Consider the following 21,297-nt stretch of genomic DNA (forward strand, 5'->3'; position numbering starts at 1 on the left):
TCTCACCCTTCCTCTTCCTATTTCGTCCCCTTCTTCTTCCCTCCATAATTACTTTTAAATTACTGTTCATCGCAATTATTGTTCATGATCATTTGTCCTCAAGATTACCTTTCCCCTCCTTAATATGTTCTTGCTGCTGATCCTTCTTCTCTTCTCCTACTTTTCCTCCGCCTCCTCTTTCTTCATTATCAGCTTTATCTTTCTCCCTTTGGTTTCATTGGGTCACTCGTCTCCTTCACGTGTCGCCACTCTGTATTTCGTGATGAAATATTCCCTCGCGTCTCTCCGTTTCCGCAAGCCATCATTCACTAATTAAGTCTGATCCTCCCACCTTAATATCTCATCATATGGCTTCATTTCGCCTGTCAGGCCAGCATCCGCAACGCTCGTAATTACACCGTACTACCTAACCACCTCAGGTAATTTTCCTCCGGGGGGTTCGAGAAAAAGCAAAGCCGAGTTTGGACTGAGCCAGTCCAGGGAATAGTGCGGGAAAAGAGGAGGTGGGGGGGGGGGGGCGCCCCATCGGTTCCATTATACATTCAGAGCCACGTGCGTGTACTGGTCGTCACAGGGGAGACAGCTCACAGCTTTCACTCACTCCACTTCGTCCACACCTTAAAGTCGCTCGCCTTTGGCTGTTGGCTGCTTGTCACTTTGTTTGTTCAGGTCACTCTCCACCACGGCAGTGTGCCTCTGGGTGCCGCGCGGCAGGTGGCGCACGTGTAGGACGAACTGAGGCAGCTGCATGGCCCATGACTCGGCACAGCGAATAAGTAAATAAATAATAAAATAAACAAATATGTACTGATGTAAAATAGCTGCACCTCTGAAACCGGGCTTAGATACCTACTAAGATATTGTTGTTGTTGCTGCTAGTATTATGCAAACGATTTGATTTCAAAATTCACTGTGAGCGTAATTTGATCAAATTACAGTTCACAATATTGCCAGTGAATATGCATATCTCACCCTTCAACTCACTAACACTAATGCAAACAGTACAGAGCAGGAGGCTTTTAATTGCAAGTCACAAAACTCAACATGGGTGACTGTCTTTGACGGAGTGGTTTCTTAACAAAAGTCCATTGGTGCAAGTGAATGTGGGAGAAGACGGAGGAAATGAATGGTAGTGGGAGACAAGAGATTAATGAGCCAGGTGAAGTCCATTCCACGGACCGCTTGTAAGGGGGAATGGGAGACCAAGGCCAACGAGAAAATGAAATGCAAAGGAACATGAAACTGGTGGCCATGTACACATACGAACGAAGTACGATAGATTGGATGCAAGTTGCAAAATGAAAGCAACAGGTGTACAGCAGCAGCAGCGGCAGCAGCAGCAGCAGGTAAACACGCGTGGGTGCGGCGCGGGGCAACAACTGGCCCACGTCCGGAGTCTTGCCGTTGAGTGCAGCTTTTTGTCCCCTTCTGGTTACTTTACCCAGTCGCGTCCCAACCCTCGCCTCCCACACCCATACTCAGCCAATTCATATCAGATTCCTGGCTTAGCATCAGTCTGCTGTAAGGTTAAATCCTCCTTGGCGTGTGAAGAGGATGCACTGTTTTGTTAGGGAAAAAAGAAAGAGAACTTGGCACGCGTTCAGGGCTTGGAAGAGCATCAACAAAGCTGTCCTTATGGATGGATTCGGACGCCGTAGTTCACTTCTTGTGGACTCGGGGTGGGTCTCAGCGCAAACCGAATATCCTTGGGAGGAATGTCAAGGAATGACAGAAAAAACTGTAAGCGGTCCGCTCCATACGGGAAGGTTGCACCAGGTGAGAGAGGGACCTTTAAACCACAAGGCAAGAACAACACCTCCCCTCAACACAACACCTCCTGCCCTTATGATAGAAGTTGATAACATTGACACATAGCACATGGGCGTGCAACTGCACGCCTGTGCCTACAATGAGTGTTGTAAGATGCTTTTGAATGGCAAATCTAACACCAATTTTCGAATGTAACAATTTATATCTGCTGAGAGAGAGAGAGAGAGAGAGAGAGAGAGAGAGAGAGAGAGAGAGAGAGAGAGAGAGAGAGAGAGAGAGAGAGAGAGAGAGAGAGAGAGAGAGAGAGAGAGAGAGAGACACAGAGAGAGAGAGAGAGAGAGAGAGAGAGAGAGAGAGAGAGAGAGAGAGAGAGAGAGAGAGAGAGAGAGAGAGAGAGAGAGAGAGAGAGAGAGAGAGAGAGAGAGAGAGAGAGAGAGAATTCATGAATACACTTAAACATCCAGCACACAAGCGTCTCTAGAAGCAGACAGACTGGGTTCGGAGGCGGAGATTAAGATAGGTGGGCTGGCGTGGCCCTGAGCAGCCCGGGGTTCACTCAGACCTGAGCTAGTTCCCGGCGGCTGCCAGCCCACTCACCCCGGAAACCTTGTGCAGCCCCATGACTGTCGATTCCAGGTTGGCTGGAGGGAGCCGCCCAAAGCCGGGCGGGCAGGGCTTTCCAGGAAGGTCGTTCCTATTAGGTAATGGTCAGGTCTGCTACCCAAATGATAGCTCATGGGAAAAGGAGAGAGTTTGGGGAAAAGAGAACGCCTAAAAATGTTTGAAGTAGAGAAAGTAAAAAAAATAATGAGAATACAACGAAAATACGATACTTCGGAAGATGTAGAGTACATGAAACAGCCACATGAGGGAAATTTCTAGATGTGGAGAAACTACCCCTGTGGTGCAGGAGTAACAAGAGAGAGGGAGGGAGGGAGAAGGGCTTAGAGCGTGGCTGAGATGGTGTTGGCTGCCTGGGGTAGGGTGAGAGTGGTGAAGGCAGCATAGGGCGGGGTGGGGCGCTGAGGGGTACGGAGGGGTAGCCGGGGTGGAGCCGGGCGGGGCGGGAAGGGAGAGGGCATGGGGTTGGGTACCGGGTCTTGCCCAACACACGTTACTTGGTCAGCAGCTACGCCCACCTCAAAGGTCAGGGGAGGCACACGCCCACACATAAATATACATGCGCTCATACAAACACACGCACGCATGCACGGGTAAACACGGGTACAAAACGGTAACACACTGAACGCTCTGGGTACGAATACACACCTATGGCACCCAGTCAAAATAATTACACACTGATACCTTCCACCACACCTTCCTCCCGTTGCTGCTTTCTCCTTCGCCTCCCAGCCTCCCATCCACCCACCCACGCCTTTCAACACACCCACCTACACCTTCGAAAACCGCCACGCCCGCAGAGACACTTCGCGCTGTAGTGTTGCAGAAAACCGAGCTGGCCTCCGTCATAGGCGGTCAGGGTCGACAGGGAGCGCGGCCTGGGGCAGTACTCACAGCAGCGGCGTGCAAGAGACAAGCTGGTGACCTGAATACGCCACGCCTGGAGCCACGGCGACGCTTGGACTAAGAGCAGCAGCTAGACCCCCGGAGAGGCGGCCCAAAAGAAGCATGTGGTCTGGGTAGAGGCACAGGTGGAGGTACAGGTGGAGGCGTGGCCGTGTTCATGGGGTTAGTGGGTGCCTGAACCACCACCACCACCATCACTACTATCACCAGTATGCCTTCCACCACATACCACGAGCCTACAATTCGGACCACCTCTATCCCCTCTACGACCACTCCCATCACCATCACCATTGCGTCTACCACACCACTACTTGCAGATGTGATGTGTGTGTGTGTGTGTGTGTGTGTGTGTGTGTGTGTGAGAGAGAGAGAGAGAGAGAGAGAGAGAGAGAGAGAGAGAGAGAGAGAGAGAGAGAGAGAGAGAGAGAGAGAGAGAGAGAGAGAGAGAGAGAGAGAGAGAGAGAGAGAGAGAGAGAGAGAGAGAGAGAGAGAGAGAGAGAGAGAGAGAGAGAGAGAGAGAGAGAGAGAGAGAGAGAGAGAGAGAGAGAATGTAATACCGACAGACAGACCAAATCAGTACCAGGAAACTCAGAACTGAATCACGATATTAATCAGGCAACACTTCCGCTGCAGCGAGGACGAATTATAATACCGAGATGGGAGGAAGAATTGAGTGGCGCTTCTTGATATTACGCTGACGGCTCTTACAGACTTACATCAACATTATTACTCCCCTGAACGGCCCTTGGTGCAGGTAGCCATCAAGAACAGGTGGCGGCGATGGCGGACGACCCCAAAAAAGAAAAATTGGTGAACAATGATTAGACCTGCGGCAGCTGACACAAGAATCTCCTTTCATAACCCGCGTGCAATGCCTCGTCTTGGGTTCCTTTGCTCGTGAAAGTGCTTGTCATCCGATACTCGTTTTCTCAGGATTCCGAGGTTTGTCGTTTCCAGAATAGGGAGGGGGCGAAAAATATATATGTACCCCGCGTCGCATTTCAATAAAAACGCCTGACTACCTTTCTCGAACCGGAATCCTTTTCTGTATGCGCAGTTCCGATAACGTCCCAGCGGGTAATAAATTCTCGTAATTATAGCAAACAACACAAAGGAAATCTGTTCTGCCTTGCGGGAGGGGCCTCTTGAGGGCGGGGTGGACGGCAGCGCCTTGTTGGGGGCAGGTGAGGCCCGCGCCCGGTAGTTAGTGGGTGTGAGGCAACGTGAATAGTTTGCCCACATAAGCGACCCCAATACCCGGTACCTGCCCACCCACCCCTACGGGCCACGGCAGCATTGAGCAACACCCACAACACTGCTATTCATTACCTCCCGCGACCCTCACAGGTGTGGCAATGTTACTTTTTCCTTCTCGTCTACGAATCCTGTCTGAACCGCTCCTAAGCCAACCGTGTCTGTTTATCTCTATGTCCTTTTGCTATTACCGCTCTTGTTGTCAGTCTGCATGCCTGCCTGCCTACCTGCTTACTCTCTCCCCTTCTCTGGATCACCTGTCGTGTGTTGCTTGAGCGCTGCGCTGACTTTTGTGGCGAGATTATATTTCCACATAAGACGACACACACACACACACACACACACACACACACACAAACAAACAAACAAACAAACATACACACAAACACTTACACACACACACACACACACACACACACACACACACACACACACACACACACACACACACACACACAAACCCTTTAGAACTAACTGTAATAATCTACCTTACAGCTTCGTCAGCAAATACAGTCATAAAAAAAAGAGTAAGATAAAAAAGTAATCAAGTTTCAAGGCTGTTCTCTTGCGTACCGTGCTTAGGAGGAAGGCAAAATAACGAGGGAATTAAAAAAATAAGTTGGCAGGAAGAATCTCGCCTCGGGTTCTTGCGCACCACAGGTATTTTCATGACAGTTGGCTTGCAATCAGTATGCAGGTGAGCAGAGTGTCCGTAAAAGCCTTCAAGTGAGCGAAACAAAGGTGTTGAAACCCTTTGGTGGGCACCTCGCTGCCTGAGCAGAGAGAGGTAAATAACATATAGTTGATGAATGAGAAAGCGTAAGTAGAGAGGAGAGGAAACGAAAGGAGAGGGGAGGAGAGGAGAGGAAAGCGAGAGCGAGAGAGAGAGGGGGCTGGGGAGAGGGGAGAAGACATGCATCAGGAAGATCGTCAATAGACAATATTACCGGCAATGACCACGAACCTGACATTACACACGCCTCATCTCCTTTTTTCCTAACTTTTTGCCGACTTTTTTTTGGCCTTGGTTCACGCAAGCACCGGGAGTTCCTAATGTGCTTGTGCCTGCCCCGCCGACCGCTGATGGAAGCTCACTCTGTCTTCTCCCGCGTCACATGATAAATCCTTCCCTCCATTTATCACGCATGCATTAGGAACATGCAGTGATAAAAGGCAAGGAAAAGAAGAGCGGGCAAAAAGCACGGCCACAAGAATCGGATACGAAATGTGCCCAAGGATATCGTTATGATCTTTACTGTTATTATTGTTGGAATTAATGTTATCGCAGTAGAGGATGAAATATATTGCTCATTTATCTTACTTCTACATAATTTAAGGGTCCTTCCTTAATCTTCTCTCACGTCTTTTCTTTACTCATTTTCCATTATCAGCAAGGTTTGTGTGCGTGGGGTTATATACATCTGAGTGAGTATAAAAAATGGACTCAAAACCGTAACATCCACGGTGGCAAAGATGCAGAATGGCCAACAACCTCCCCTCCGTTAAAAGGAAACTTGCACAGATCCGACACAGTAAGTTTGTCCTCCATGTCATCACATATATTAGTCGTGCCTGTTCTGCGCCACGAGACCACAGGTAAGAGGCATAATGGCGCTTCCTTGTGTGTTGTTTTATCGGTGTTGTGTGTAGCTCGTCCTGAAGCGAGCGCGATGAGATGCTGATGTAGTGGTCAGATAGTGCGTCAAGCGTAAGGAGAAGCCAGAGGCCATCACCACGATCACCACAATCATTCTTGCCACTACCACCTCGACTGCTTGCATGCACCATCACCGCCACCATCACCCTTGCCATCGTCCCCCCATGCCACCGCTATTACTATCACCACCTGCGCCACCACAAATCAAAACCGACGAATCCGGTTACACAGGTGTTCCTCTGGCGAAGGGAACAAATACCGGCAGTATGTTTGCTGAGGAAGAGGAGAAGAGTGAAGGAGAGAAAGGAGAATGGAAGGGATAAGTGGAGGTATTATAGTCGGCAAGAGTATGCATAAGAGCTTGGACAGAGAAAAATAAGTACAGGCGTATCAGCAACGCGGAGATAATAAAGCAAAGAGAAGAAATAACATGCTTTAACATCACATCTAGGAACGTATCACCGTGTCACATCAACGCCAACGCGACGACTGTATTACAACTTTCCCTTTATTGAATACAAAGCAGAGAACAGATTGCTATCGGCAGCCCCACGTGTCAGGTGACGTTCAGGTAGACCAGTGTGTGATCAGGTGAGGAGGAAGTCAATGCACTTGTAACGTGATCGCCGGGGACCTGATGGCTCACTGTGTTGGTCCTTTAACCTCGTCTTTCTTAGGTTGGTATTACAAGACAGTGCCATCTCACATCACCTATTTCTAAAGGTCAAAGAGGGGATCAGTCGGGTTCTAATGAGTGTTTCTTTAGGTTCATGGTGCAGAAGAAAGGTCAGACTACCACCAGGGTCATAAAACTACCCCTGGAAATGCCCACAACTCCTACGAAAGCCTTGTCAAATATGTGTTCTTGGGCGGCGAAATGTCTCCTAATACGACCCTTAATGTTTTTTTTTAATCTGCCCTCTCTCTCTGTGTCTTTCTATCTCTTCCTTTCTCTGCTTCCCACGGGTCCGAACAGCAAGTTTCTCCCTCGTCTCGTGTCGCTTCCTGGTGAAATGTATATCTGCTTGTCCGTCTCTTCCCGCCAATTCTCGCTCTTTCCTGTCGGGGCCGCTCCTCCCTTCGCCTCCCGCTCCTGCTCCCTCTCTTCTCGCCTCCTCCTTGGTAATCCCCCGCCCGCCGCTTGCCCTTCCTTGACCTTCTAATAATCCTCCTTCTGCCCTCCTTCCACGCCTCTCCGTACCACTTCAGTGTCCGGAATGTCTCCAATGAAACGGCTCGGAGACTTTCATGCAAAGCCGGGATTACTATTTTTTATTTCATTCTTTAACATTTAAACACATGATCGATATTACTGGCAAACTTTTCTTCCTTGTTGAATTAGGAAATTGCGTTTACGTTTCAAATAAACCATATTGCTCACTAACCTTTTTTTTTTTCATTATGACGGAAAGAAAGGTAATAAAATTCTACAAATTATATGAAGCCACAAAATCACAACCTTTTAACCCCACATCACCGACAAGAATAATAAAGGTAAGGCAACACGCCCCACCCCGACACACACACACACACACACACACACACACACACACACACACATAAAAGGAGAGAGAGAGAGAGAGAGAGAGAGAGAGAGAGAGAGAGAGAGAGAGAGAGAGAGAGAGAGAGAGAGAGAGAGAGAGAGAGAGAGAGAGAGAGAGAGAGAGAGAGAGAGAGAGAGAGAGAGAGAGAGAGAGAGAGAATAAAACAAACACACTAAAGCAGAAAACAATCAAAATAAAGCACATTCAAGCGGGCGGAAATCAAACAAACAAGCTCACAAACAGGAAGACACCCAGACAGACGGACGAAAAAAACAACAAAAAAACAACAACGATAAAAAGATAAAAAGAAAAGAAAAAAAAAGGTGAGTGAACTATAGGTGATTCTGATCCTAGAGCTCCCATATTTACAATTTTGGACCCACTCGTTAGGCGGCATAAAAACTAAGTCTCCCACGACCCTAAAATAGAGATGAGACATGACGTGTGTGTGTGTGTGTGTGTGTGTGTGTATGAGAGAGAGAGAGAGAGAGAGAGAGAGAGAGAGAGAGAGAGAGAGAGAGAGAGAGAGAGAGAGAGAGAGAGAGAGAGAGAGAGAGAGAGAGAGAGAGAGAGAGAGAGAGAGAGAGAGAGAGAGAGAGAGAGAGAGAGAGAGAGAGAGAGAGAGAGAGAGAGAGAGAGAGATGGAGAGAGAGAGAGAGAGAGAGAGATAGAGAGAGAGAGAGAAGGAAGAAGGGAGAGAGGGAGGGAGGAGAGAAGGAAGAAGGTAGAGGTGGGAGAGATGGGGATGAAGGGAAGGGCGGGGATGAGAGGAATTGACCGTCACTAAGGAAGCTGGGGTCGTACTTTTTTATAACACACACACACACACACACACACACACACACACACACACACACACATGAGCAGCGCGCACACAAGAAAAAAATACATATACGTACTCAGGCACACGCCCAGCTAAGACAACCCCTGCCTGACCGTCGCTATCACGCACAAGCGGGTATTGCTGGCCGAAGAAGAATGGTTGACCAAAGAGGGAAGTAATGAAACTTGTGGGTGATTAAAGTTTAAACATTCACCTCGGCACCAATCAATAATATCGTTCATACCATTAAATAGTGTGGAATGATTTTTTTTATGGTGTGGGCAAACTGTTTCGCTTGACTAGGTTATTTAAAAAAAAAAAAAAAAAAAAAAAAAAAAAAAAAATATATATATATATATATATATATATATATATATATATATATATATATATATATATATATATATATATATATATATATATATATATATTAACACCACTACCACTATTTGTAACATATTCTTTCCTTTCCCGCTAGAGCTTCAGATCATTTAACGTGTGTCTCCGAGCTTTCGTATGTGAAGTTTCCTCAACTTGTTTATGTCTCATTTATTTAGTTATGACCAACAGGTTTGTGATAAATCTTATTGCAGGTCGTGCTGGTTACGGCGCGGAGAGTAAACGCGGAGTGACTCACTCCTTGGCGGATCTTGCGGCAGCCTTGATCGTATCGTCCCAATAAACGCCGGCAAGTCGGGCCATTGCGGGGCCTTCAAAGCTGCCTCGAGTCTCACCATGATGCATTGGGATGCAGAGCAAGATGGAGGGGGGCGGAGCCTGCCCAGGAGCAAGATGCTGATTGGGTATTGTTATTGAATTAATTCCTCTCTTGCCGTGATGTATATGTGTTCCTGTTCGTTAAAACATTTGTGTTCTCTCTAAACTTACTAGTCCATATATAGAGTAAACTTTCATCAGTGTTCAGCGGCTAGGAAAGGTGTTTATTTTTTGATCGCCTGATTAACTTAGCTGTCACCAGATTTCGGGCAGGTAGGACTGGCTTCCTGCAGGACTGTCGCGCCTAATTTGGTCACACTGGCGACACCCATCATCAGCATCCGTCTACATCTTACCACTCTCACCCAGATAGAAGATACGACTGCACGAAAATCAACAAGTACCGCATGTGATTTTGTCATCAACAGACCACTTACGAGGCTGTCCATTCAGGGCACTGACAGGCCTGCGGGAGTGGGTACGGGGCGGCGGCCAGTGTCGGGAGAAACCTGTCCTGCCGTAGGAGGGGCGTGTCCCCGCCCCCAAGGCGGGTCAGCCCTCCACACGCAATTGTAGGAGGGACGGGGGAGGGGGAGGGCCAGTAGGCTGGTTATAAGGGGTGGTGAAGGTGGGAAGGTGAAAGATAGGGAGAACGGCCAAAGAAGCGGTGTAGAGAAAGGAAGAACTAAGAGAAATTGAAGGTCACAAATGTTAGTTACACAAAACGAGGTCACAAGACAAGGCCAGACATGTAAGATATGACCTGGTTCCTTGAGAATCACCTCCGGAGCCTCAGTCTGGGGTGCCACTGGGTTGACCTGCAAATTTCACAGTGCATGTCGATCTTTTATTTTGAAACGTTTAGGAGCAAAAGCTTTCGCGATAAGAACGTCGAGGCAAAACAGAACAGTGAACCAACTTCTATGTCTGGTGTGGCGGCGCGGTCGCCCGTCCACTCAGGATCGTGATACCCACTCATTCCAACACATGGACGGCAAAATAAATCCAGTTCCACTCGCCACCATTATGCCTCACTCCCCTTAATTATATTAATTGTGAACCCGTCTGACCAGTGGTTATGGGACGGCCGCAGTGACCCAGCACCTGTCTCCGCCACACTTGCACCCTATCCAGGCGACGTACTCTCTGTCCCTCAAGACACTTCGCGGAGGATTCCCGGCAGGCGAGTTCGGACACATTTGTGTGCTTGGAGTGGGCCAGACGTAATATGTATGAGGAGGAGGTCTTTCTCGCGCATGTAATTGATATGTGAATATATTTTACTTAGGAAATAATACATCCTGCTCGATGAACCCATCCCACATCCTTCTTTTCTTCGCTAGCCCTCAACATAGATCTCTCGACTGCCTGCAGTATCCTTCTTCATCACCTTTCACTGTTCCACGCACAACAAGCTTCAGGCTCACTGTTGTGGCTCACCATCGCTGTATGCAGGTTGAAGGCTCGAGGTCGTGGCTCAGGTGGCGAGGTGTCGGCGAGTGTTGTCGCCACAGCACGCAGCGGGAGTAAAGAGGTGGTAGGCGCAGTAATGGTGGTGCGGCGATCCATCACAGGATGAGATGGACTTCACAAGGCGCCCCTGGCAAGCAGTGAGCAGGCAACAGGTGCTGTTCAGGGCAGGAAAAACGGAGGCAGAGATGACACCTTCGATCAGGGATGCTCAAGATCGAATTGTTCATCTGCTACTCATCGTCTTGCAGCGAGTTAGTCTGTTTTGAAGTCGACAAGTCCGTCTACGTCCCTAAAAATGGGCTCGACCTAAGAGATCCACTAACTCGATTTAGATTTATGGCGAGAGACATTCCTTCACGAAAGATACTGATGACCGCCTGGTTGCCCCGCCGCCATCTCGAGACACCATTAAGCAGCACGGCATCCTCGCCCCCTCCAGCCCCCCCGGCCCCGGCACGAGGAGTACTCACTCGGAGCAGACGAGATTCATGGAGCCGTGAATTGCATCCAGTCTCACCTCGCTGGAGAAGCAGGAGATGGTACTCGGCCGAGGCGAATTGCTTATTTAAATATCCTCCCTCCCGGACACAACTATAAGATAGCCCGAGGCATACATACTGGAGGTACGCGGACGCTCTTGATGCTTTTTTTTTATTCAACTTCCATTCTTCCGCCTAATACGTGAGGTTTCGCAGTTTTGTAATGTCGCCAGGTTTCCTCAAAGATTTTTTTTATATCCGTATCCGTGACTTTCTTTTTCTCTCATCCAGTTAATGTATTTTCAGACCTTCCTATAAACGCATCCCTAAGTCTTCCTTTGTCATCCTTCCCCCTCGCTCGGCCACTCCGTCTGCCGTGAAGACATACATCACGCCGTAATGTGTTGACCTTCCAGCTAATCCACGGCTCTCCCACGCTCACCGGATGTTCCGTGCCTGATTTTGTTGTCGCGAGCTGGGGTATTAACCCTCTCGCTTACCCTTCCCTCTCCTTCCCGTTCCCCGACCTCCGCCTGCCTACCCGCCACCAACCATCCCATTCTATCTCTCTCATTTTTTGCTAACGTTTTCTCCTCAGTCTATCTCTCTCACGCCTCTTTTTTCTATCCAGTTGTAGATCGCAGTTACTATATGCATAACGTGGAACTTAACTCTACCTTTGTGTGTGTGTGTGTGTGTGTGGGGGGGAGAGAGAGAGAGAGAGAGAGAGAGAGAGAGAGAGAGAGAGAGAGAGAGAGAGAGAGAGAGACGGCATATTCATTAGTAGCCTATAACCATGCGTATATTCAGAGACGAAACTGGTATATTTAAACGCAATAGTTCCGTAACACCCTATTTTCCTTGCTAACATCACCTTTAATAATTTCATCACCTTTTCATAATGCAGGATTCCTAAGAAATTCCTCACCACCGGCATCACCATCACACCTCCAATTCATCATCATTCTCACCACAAGCTCCCTCTTTCACGGCTGTCCCCTCCACCACCACTACCACCACCACCACCACTGACTCACTCACCATACACACCACACACACCACACCGCCGCCATCAATTACACTCCATCAAGACCTCTGTCCCGTTATCGACGTCGCATGATGTGTTTTTCTCTTTTTTTTCTTCTCTCTCTCACTCCCTCCGTCTCTTTCTCTCTCTTCGAGCCATGCGCACCGACGTCACGAACCGGTCAACAAAATTTTTTCGTGCGGTCTACATTATAATTCCTCACTTTGAACACACTCCAACAGCGCTGAAAGAGAGGAAGCCAATCTGTCACAGTGAGTTTTAGAGTAATATAAAAAAATCTGTAGACTTAAAAATGTTTCTGGTTTGATGCGACTTTCTACATTGTCTTAGAAATAGACTAGAATTGGACTGGTCGGGGTTCCTGTATTTAGTTTATCTCCGTTTGGCATCTGACAGCTACACGACTACTACCTTTCTCTGTGCCACTAAGAAACTAAAAGGAAAGGCGACGAACAGGAGAGTAAAATGTGATAGACGAACCAAAATGAAGCAGAGAGAAAACAAGACAAGTGTGATATTTAATCTATCGTAAAGAAGTTACTTGTTCTCTCTCTCTCTCTCTCTCTCTCTCTCTCTCTCTCGCTCCCTTATCAATGTACGCTTATTGCATTAGAATAATATATAAATCCAGACTATTGCAAGCCTTAATATGGGTAACTAATGCAGAATATTCGCGGTGAAAACATTCTGCGGCTCTAAATGGCATGATTGCCCCTGATCTTAATCAATTACAACTGCAGAAAATAAGTTGGGTACGCCGGGGAAGCCGTGCTATCTATTTTTTGTATCTTTTCCAATTTAGAAAGGATCTCTCTCTCTCTCTCTCTCTCTCTCTCTCTCTCTCTCTCTCTCTCTCTCTCTCTCTCTCTCTCTCTCTCTCTCTCTCTAATCCCCCATCGGAACCTCATTATTATTCTACTCTGATATGTCGGCTGTCGTCAGCGGGGCTCCGGTTCGGTCCAACACGCCTCTCGCAGCTCCTTAAAGGACTCGCCTCTATAAAACTTACACTCCGTCAGGCTGATTAGGGAGACACAGATATACCCCCTTCCTCTCACTTTCTCCTTCCCTCCCTCTCTCTTTCTCCTTCTCTATCTCTCTCACCTGTGTCCTCTGTCTCCCTCTCACCCTCTCTCCCCCTTCTGCTTCCCTCGGGGTGTGAAAGGCGTGGATGTAACGGAGATACAGTAATGAAAGTGAGACGAGAGTAAATTGATACAGGTGAAAGGTGTGACTGAAAAGAAGAAACATGAATGGTGAAAGATAAACAAAATATGGCATGAAAAAAGAAAATAAAGCTACACACGTTGCATACAAACAAGACTAAATAAGGTAGTGTTTAGTTTGTTATCATTCGCTTAGGGAACTGAAAGAGGGAGCTGAAAGGTGTATAAAAATGTGTGTGTGTGTGTGTGTGTGTGTGTGTGTGTGTGTGTGTGTGTGTGTGTGTGTGTGTGTGTGTGTGGCAAAGCAAGCGGAGGAGGAGCAGGTGGGGGAGATCAGATCAGGCCACACCTCCGCGCCCGCAAGCCAGGTCGTGTGTGACAGTCAGCTTCTGAACCGTAAATCTGTGGTTTCTAGTGACCCGAGTGTAGCGGCAAACACACACACACACACACACACACACACACACACACACACACACACACACACACACACACACACACACACACACACACACACACACACACACACACACACACACACACGCACACACACTCACATAACACACCTCCATGTGGCTGCCATGCGAATCCGTAAGCCGAGGGGCGCCGAGTCCATCCCTCTATACTGTCCTCTCCGTCGTTATCACGTTCAGTTCGTCTCGGACTCGGCAAGGCTAAGGTGTTGGATGGAAGGAGGAAATTAATAGAATGCGAAAAAGACAGAATATAGAAGGGGAAGGCTGCTATGCGTTCTCCCTTTTTGATATACAGACCCTCAATCCCTTTTTTCATCTTTCTCCCTCGTAAAGTTCAATGAGAATAAAAATAAATAATGAATCATCAGTTTTTAAAGGACAATATTTCATGGGGTGGTCGAGTCTCTGTCCTCTATGAACGGAGAAATCGACCCAAGGACAAAGGATAAACGGAATGAATCAGCGGAGCATTAGCGGGTGGGACTGTGCGGGGAATGGCTACGTCTTCCTCCACCAGAAGCAATAACTAAGCCGCCTCGGAGGAGTGTTGACCTCAAGGTAATGAGAAACGTGTCGCCGAATGAGGTGGAAAGATGCTGCCGGTGTCTCTGTGACGGGGAGAGCGTGACTAACGATGACAGAAGGCGGGAGAAAAAGAGAAGAAGGGGAATGAAGAGGAGGAGGAGGAGGAGGAGCAGGAGAAGAATGAGTAGCGGGAGAGGAGGAGGGGAGGGAGGAGGAGCCAGCCATGATTTAAATCGTAAAGAAAAAAAAAGATACCAGACACGTAATTGTAAAATAAAGATGAAAATACCTAAAGCGTTGAGACCAAAGGAGTAAAAAAAAAGGGGAGTGGTCGGGTGGGAGGGAGGGTGTGGGAGCAAACAAATGTGTGGGTAGAAGAAGAATGCACACGTGAATGAGGACGTGGATGAGTGAAGGGAAGAGAGAGAGAGATAGGAAGAGGAGGAGGAGGAGGAGGAGGAGGAGGAGGAGACCACAGCCGCCGCAACGGAGAGCCTCGATTCTTCCCAGCTCACCGGAGAAGTCGGGTGTGAAATTCAGCTTTCAATTTTTCCCCCTTTTTGCGGCGAGAGATGATTCAGCCTTTTTGCGGGATATGATCGAAAATGGCCCACATGTTCACCTGCGGCCAATGGAGCTGGGGGGGGGGGGGGGTTCTATCGTTTTCCCCATCTCTCTCTCTCTCTCTCTCTCTCTCTCTCTCTCTCTCTCTCTCTCTCTCTCTCTCTCTGTGTTTCTTCCTTTACCCCATTCTATCTTTCTTCTTTTTTTTGTCTTTTTTTGTGCATGTGTGTGGCGGGGGCGGCGACAGGCAGTGGAGCAACAGGTGGCACCGCTGGGAGGGGACTAACGGGGAGGCGCGGAGGCAGAGTCACACCAGCTTTGGTTCCTGTCGGCGAGGCGACTCTGACCCAACGGTTGTACAATGCGGGTCAAATACTTTTTTTTTTCGGTTCACTTTTTTCTCTTGTTTTTCCCTTTACCTATTCTACTTTTATATCGGTGCATTTTTGTTTTTCTTCTTTCTCTCTATCGTTTTTTTTTTTTTTTAATTTTCAACCTCTCCCCATAACGCTTTTGTTTTTGTGGGTCCTCTTTTTTATTATTTTTTATATAACGTTCCTCGATCACATGCAAGCAATACAGGTTCTCTTTTTTTCCCATTTAGGTGCGCGGTACTGACCAGGAACACAGGTCGGTCAAGTCTCATTTTTCATCCGCCCTCTTTCGGCAGTGAGAGCGACTGCAATCTAATCTCACCTTCGCCGGTGAAAGAAGACTCCGGCCCGCGCCTCACAGGTATTTCAGGCTCGAGGGAATGCAGGGAGTAATATAAAACTGGGAAAAATGAGCGATCGTAAAAAGAAAGAGAAAAAAATGAAGTTGAAAAACCTTCCGTCATCGTCATGCTGGGCGGAGTGAGGCGGAAGTGACCCCGACACCTACTTGTTATCTCTACTTTTCCTGCAGGTGATTCCTTGAAGTTTTGTCCCTTAATCTGGAGACATCAATTATTGCTTTCAGAGTGCTGCCATTTTCACGATTAAATTTCGTTTCTAATCAGTTTTGGTAGGTGGTCCGCCTTTTTCATTTAATTTCTTTCCTCTTCCATTTCGTATCTGTCTTATTTTCGTTTTTATTATTTTTCAGTTGAATTCTTTTAAATCTGTCTTCATTCACCTATATCTTATCTGTGATTAAGACTTGATTAAACCCTCATTCTTGCCTAGGTTGAGCCTCAAGTTGCGTTGCTGTGGTAATACAAAACTTCAAAGCGGGTAAAAATAATAAGAAGTGGGAGGAGGAAACACCTAATTTACGGCACAGCCACGATAACAAGAACCGCACCGACGCCTGCTTGACTGGTCTGCTTTCTTACCGGGCGTGGCACAGGCTTCAGTCGGTCTACAGCATCACACATGGAGCCTTTTCCTTAAGATTCCTCTGGTTGTGCTCACCCTTGCCAAGAACTCAATGCCAACGTGAACACTCAGGAGCGCCGAGGCCCCTTGCGAGTGCGTTGTGTGCATGGAACATTACAATAAGACACTTGAATACGAGGAAAAAATGGTGAATTATTATCAATTTACCTGCCTGAATAATCGGAAATGAAGGCACACTCACGCCAAAGAATATCATGGAAACAATAACAATGGAAATGACTGACAAATAAACTGCATCATTATCGTCAGAAACAAAAGCAACAACAACACAACACCTTCACAACCCGGACAGGTAAGATTGGTGGGGCGTGGTGGAGGATTGAAAGGGGAGGGGATGGAAGAAAGGAGAGGAGAGGAGAGGGGAAGCGAGCCGAGGGGTGGGGAAGAGGGAAGGGAGAAGAGGGAAGTGGAGTGGTGGAGGAAAGAGAGGGGAGGGGATGGCATAAGAGAGGAGAGGAGAGGAGAGGGGAGGAGAGGAGAGGAGAGGGGAGGGGAAGCGAGCCGAGGGGTGGGGAAGAGGGAAGGGAGAAGAGGGAAGTGGAGTGGTGGAGAAAGAGAGGGGAAGAGATACATAAGAGAGGAGAGGAGAGGGGAGGGGAGGGGAAGCAAGCCGAGGGGTGGGGAAGAGGGAAGGGAGAAGAGGAAAGTGCAGATGAGGGGAGGGGTGAGAGGAGAGGAAGGAGATGGTCCACAACACAACACATGCTGCAGCACTAAAGAAAGAAAGGAAATCAAAAGAGAAAAAAATTACAAGCAACCCAACAGAACAAGGCAAGGTACCTAATTTCACCCATACGGACGGCTTCCGGAGGGTCAAAAATCCTTCCCCAACCCCGTTATCATTACACTCAGGGATCAGAGGGCCGTGTGTGGCGCGGCCCGGCGATGTAACTCAGGGTAATGCGCATAGGGGAGAGGGCCAGGAGAACACAGCAATTAAGGGCCGTAATCGCAAATCTCCTGGAGAAATAAGGGCCTTGTTGCAGCGCCAATTTATGCCTCGGTGAGTCTTAATTCAGGGTGTCGCGGGGCTCGGCACAGATCGGATGACATTTTAACTACAGAAGGACACACGACCTGGCAGCGTAATGACTCCATGCATTGGCGCGCTACTCTATTTTTCATCCATCTGTCGGTGTGTGTAGAGAGAGAGAGAGAGAGAGAGAGAGAGAGAGAGAGAGAGAGAGAGAGTGGTGTGTTTTTGGTTGGTGTTCATGACTTCCTGAGTGAGTCACGGTGGAAGTTGGGGGGGGGGAGGAGGGAAGGGAGGGATGGTATAAGACTAAGAGGAGGAAGGGGAGGGGTGGAGATATGTCAGGGGATCGGACTGATGATAGGGAAGGGGAAGGCTGAGGGAGGAAGGAGGAGGAAGGTGGAGTGAGGGGAGGAAGGATCATGAGAGAAGTAGGAGAAGAATGAAGGAGGACTGGGAGAGATATCTGGCGGTGGGAGTGACGACAGGAGAGGGTAAGGTTGGCGGAGGCAGGGAGGAAGGACGCTAATGTCACCTTGATCATCATAATACTACCCAGAAAAAAGTGACACCAATAATGACTGAGTTATATATTGTTCACGCCTGCCCTCCCGCCTTGCTACGCCATAATTCACCGAAGGGGATGACGGGGATTACAAGGTGTGGCTGCGTACTTCGCCAACCCCAAAATTGCCTGATGGGGGTTAAATAATACCGCACCAAACTGAACCTGATTAATATTGGCATCCCTTTGCTCAGGTGGTGGAAATGAGCTCCTAAAATACCAAGACACACGGCAGGAACACACGTCACTCCCTCGAGGATCCATAAAACAGGAACATGTTGAGCAATATTGCAGTAAATCTCTGCCAGGAAGAGGGGAGACCAAGGAGGAGGAGGAGGAGGAGGAGGAGGAAATGGAGAGGAGGAGGGGGATGATTCGGAGAAGATGGAGGAATAGTATAAGGAGGAAAAGTTGGAGAGGAGTGTAGGAGGAGGAGGAGGAGGAGGAGGAGGAGGAGGAAGAGGAGGTAAGGGTTTCGATAGGAGAGTAGAAGGGAGAGGTAGACAGATCCTTCGCCCCCTTAATCCATCCTTCCAAAGTCCCTCCTCCTCCTCCTCCTCGACCAGCCCCATACCTGGCTTAGGTCCGCCGTCTCCCCTTCCCTCCCTCTCTCCTTCCATCCTTCAAAAGCTATCACTCTACAAATGCCAACAGCCCATATAAAGGATTAACGTAGCGTCACTCCTCCAGACACACACACACACACACACACACACACACACACACACACATACAGAGTAGATTTCCTTTTATAGTCACCATCCATTCTTTCTCGTGTTCTCTATGTAATCATCTAAGTTGTTCGCTTCGCGCTATATATATTTATTCCAAAAATGTAACAGTTCCGGCGTTTCTTTATCGACCGAGCTACTGCAAAGAGAAGAGATCGAGTCGTGCGTTATATATATGGACACGTTTCTAAGGGTTTGTGGCTGGCTGGTGGAAGAGAAGAAGGGACGGCGAGCAGCAAGGAAAGGCGGAGAGGAAAAGAATCGCGGGAGGGAGGCTAAAAGGGTTGACAAATGGAAGTGTCGACAGAGAGGAAAATTGAAGGACGGAGATGTAAGTTATTCACAGCTTCTCCGTCCACCTTGTTCCTTGCTTCGGGTCTCCCCACGTCTCTCTTCTCTCTCTCTCTCTCTCTCTCTCTCTCTCTCTCTCTCTCTCGCCCCACGCCCATCGCTGCTCTCTAAGGTCTCCCCGGGGCCTCGAAGTCAGTGATTCTGATGGATGGTCTTCTCCGTCTTAGCCTCAGGAGCTCCGGTGCGTAATGAGCCCAGCCATCTAAGACTATGTGGAGGAGGAGAGAGGAAGGAATAAACAGGTGATGGGACGTAGGAGGAGTAGGAGGAGAGAGGAACAAATTAGTATGTGGAGGAACGAGTAGGAGGAACATGAGTAATATCAAGCGTTTAGCTTAAATTTAAAGAGTTGAAAATCTGTAATAATTTTCTGTATTTTTGAGTGAGAGAGAGAGAGAGAGAGAGAGAGAGAGAGAGAGAGAGAGAGAGAGAGAGAGAGAGAGAGAGAGAGAGAGAGAGAGAGAGAGAGAGAGAGAGAGAGAGAGAGAGAGAGAGAGAGAGAGAGAGAGAGAGAGAGAGAGAGAGAGAGAGAGAGAGAGAGAGAGAGAGAGAGAGAGAGAGAAAATATGTGTGTGGAGAAGGGTGGAACACTGAGGCAGCAGCAGGCCACCAAGACAGACCATGAACCCAGGCGCCCTTTCCACCGACTCCAGCTCTGAAGGACGTCCTCGCTTGCTCCCTCCCTCTCTCTCCCACTTACTTCCTACAGCCACAAATAAACAACATCATAACTTAGCTTTGATTAGTACTTCTATTGGCACGGGAACACTTGGAGGTAACGGAGACAGATGTGTAATGGTGGGGAGATTTAATGCCTAACTGTACTAGCTGACCCTGCCCCTCCTCCCCAGTCTGTACGTCTCGTTGCATTCTCAGACAAGCCTGCATGGCGCCCAAGACCTTTACTTAGGACTGCGTCGATGTCGTGACGTCCAGCGACTATTCAATTTGCAGCATGTGACTTGAAGCCTTAATTCAACGGGATACAAGGAAGACAGAAGTAAAATAAAGAATTTCCAAGTACTTCCAAAATTACCATGGTTTCGTACCCAAAACATATCCTTGCCCAGTTGCAATTACTTTACCACTTACACGAGTGGATGAGTGGTGGACGCTGCTAAAATGGATAATTTAGATAATCACGGGCACCTCGCCTTTCACAGGCATGGGGGAGGGGAGGGGAGGGGTGGCGGAGTGGGGTAACGAAGGGGAAGCTCACTACTCCACCAGCGGGTTATAAACTTCCCTAATAGTAGCGACCTTGCCTTTAGGCGTTGTGGATGGAGGAATTGTTGAGAACTGTAACGTAGTACACGAAGGACATACAAAGAGAAACGCGATACACAACAATAAAATGTCAAGAAGTATCACGAGCTGCTGATGACAGAAGAGACGCACTGACTATGAAACACATGTCACGAGTGCCGGCTGGGAGAGAGGCGGAGAGCGAGCACGCTTCAAGAGGGGGAAAAAATATATAAAAAAATGAATAGCTTACATCTCTCACGGTGACACGAGCAAAAGAAAAAAGAATAAAGAAAAAGAATGTGGTAGTGGGTGAGTTCCATGACAGGTGCTGGGCGGTGGAAGGACACTGGCCACCACGCCCTCGACACGCCAACCGCTGACCGAGGCTTTAAACTCTCTTCCAAAGGGTTGCGGACTAAGCCCCTCCTCGCTCTCTACCTTCCTCTCCCCTCCTCCTCCTTCCCTGTCGCTAGGGGCGTGATGGCTCGGGGGGAAATCTTGTGGGGAGACATTCTTTTACAGCCAGTGAGCGGAAGGGCCGGCAGACCCCATACAGACCAATCACGTAAAGGCAAGAAGACCCAAAACGTACCACCGAGTTTCTGTTCCATCGGCGGATTACCAGAAGGTGCAACAGGTGTGTGTGTGTGTGTGTGTGTGTGTGTGTGTGTGTGTGTGTGACCCTTTGTCTGCCTTGCCACGTCATCACACACACACACACACACACACACACACACACACACATACACATACGTCCCAGTAAGGTATGCCCGTTGGAGATTGTCAAGTAGAGGCAGAAGCAGGCAAGAAGGAAGGAACTGTTTACCGGGCAGCATACTGGACTTCCCATACGTCCTTAGCCTTGCCTGATGCATGGTTTGCTCTCTCTCTCTCTCTCTCTCTCTCTCTCTCTCTCTCTCGTCGGACACACTTTCCTATTTTCTCGCTCTGTTACACGCTTTCTCAACAATGTCCTCTACAAATACTCTTTAGTCTTTCTTCTATAAAGCCAAGCCGAGGACTCCCG

At 48.3% G+C, this 21,297-nt stretch overlaps 1 protein-coding gene across 8 annotated transcripts in view; it reads right to left on the reverse strand.

Moving 5' to 3' along the window:
• Positions 1-21,297, reverse strand: part of LOC127001478 (zinc finger protein rotund-like) — a 261,691-nt gene that overhangs the window by 38,834 nt on the left and 201,560 nt on the right. For 4 of the 8 annotated variants that reach the window (XM_050866049.1, XM_050866035.1, XM_050866067.1 and 1 more), the window contains one exon: positions 14,016-14,132. The exons of 2 other annotated variants lie outside the window; for them this stretch is intronic. In XM_050866049.1, the coding sequence (XP_050722006.1) occupies positions 14,016-14,132 (117 nt within the window). The remainder of the gene's footprint in view (positions 1-14,015; positions 14,133-21,297) is intronic. 2 more of the 8 variants (XM_050866041.1, XM_050866087.1) reach the window with 1 other exon arrangement.

The sequence above is a fragment of the Eriocheir sinensis genome, chromosome 2 (genome assembly GCF_024679095.1).
Source record: "Eriocheir sinensis breed Jianghai 21 chromosome 2, ASM2467909v1, whole genome shotgun sequence".
Classification (NCBI taxonomy): Eukaryota; Metazoa; Arthropoda; class Malacostraca; order Decapoda; family Varunidae; genus Eriocheir; species Eriocheir sinensis.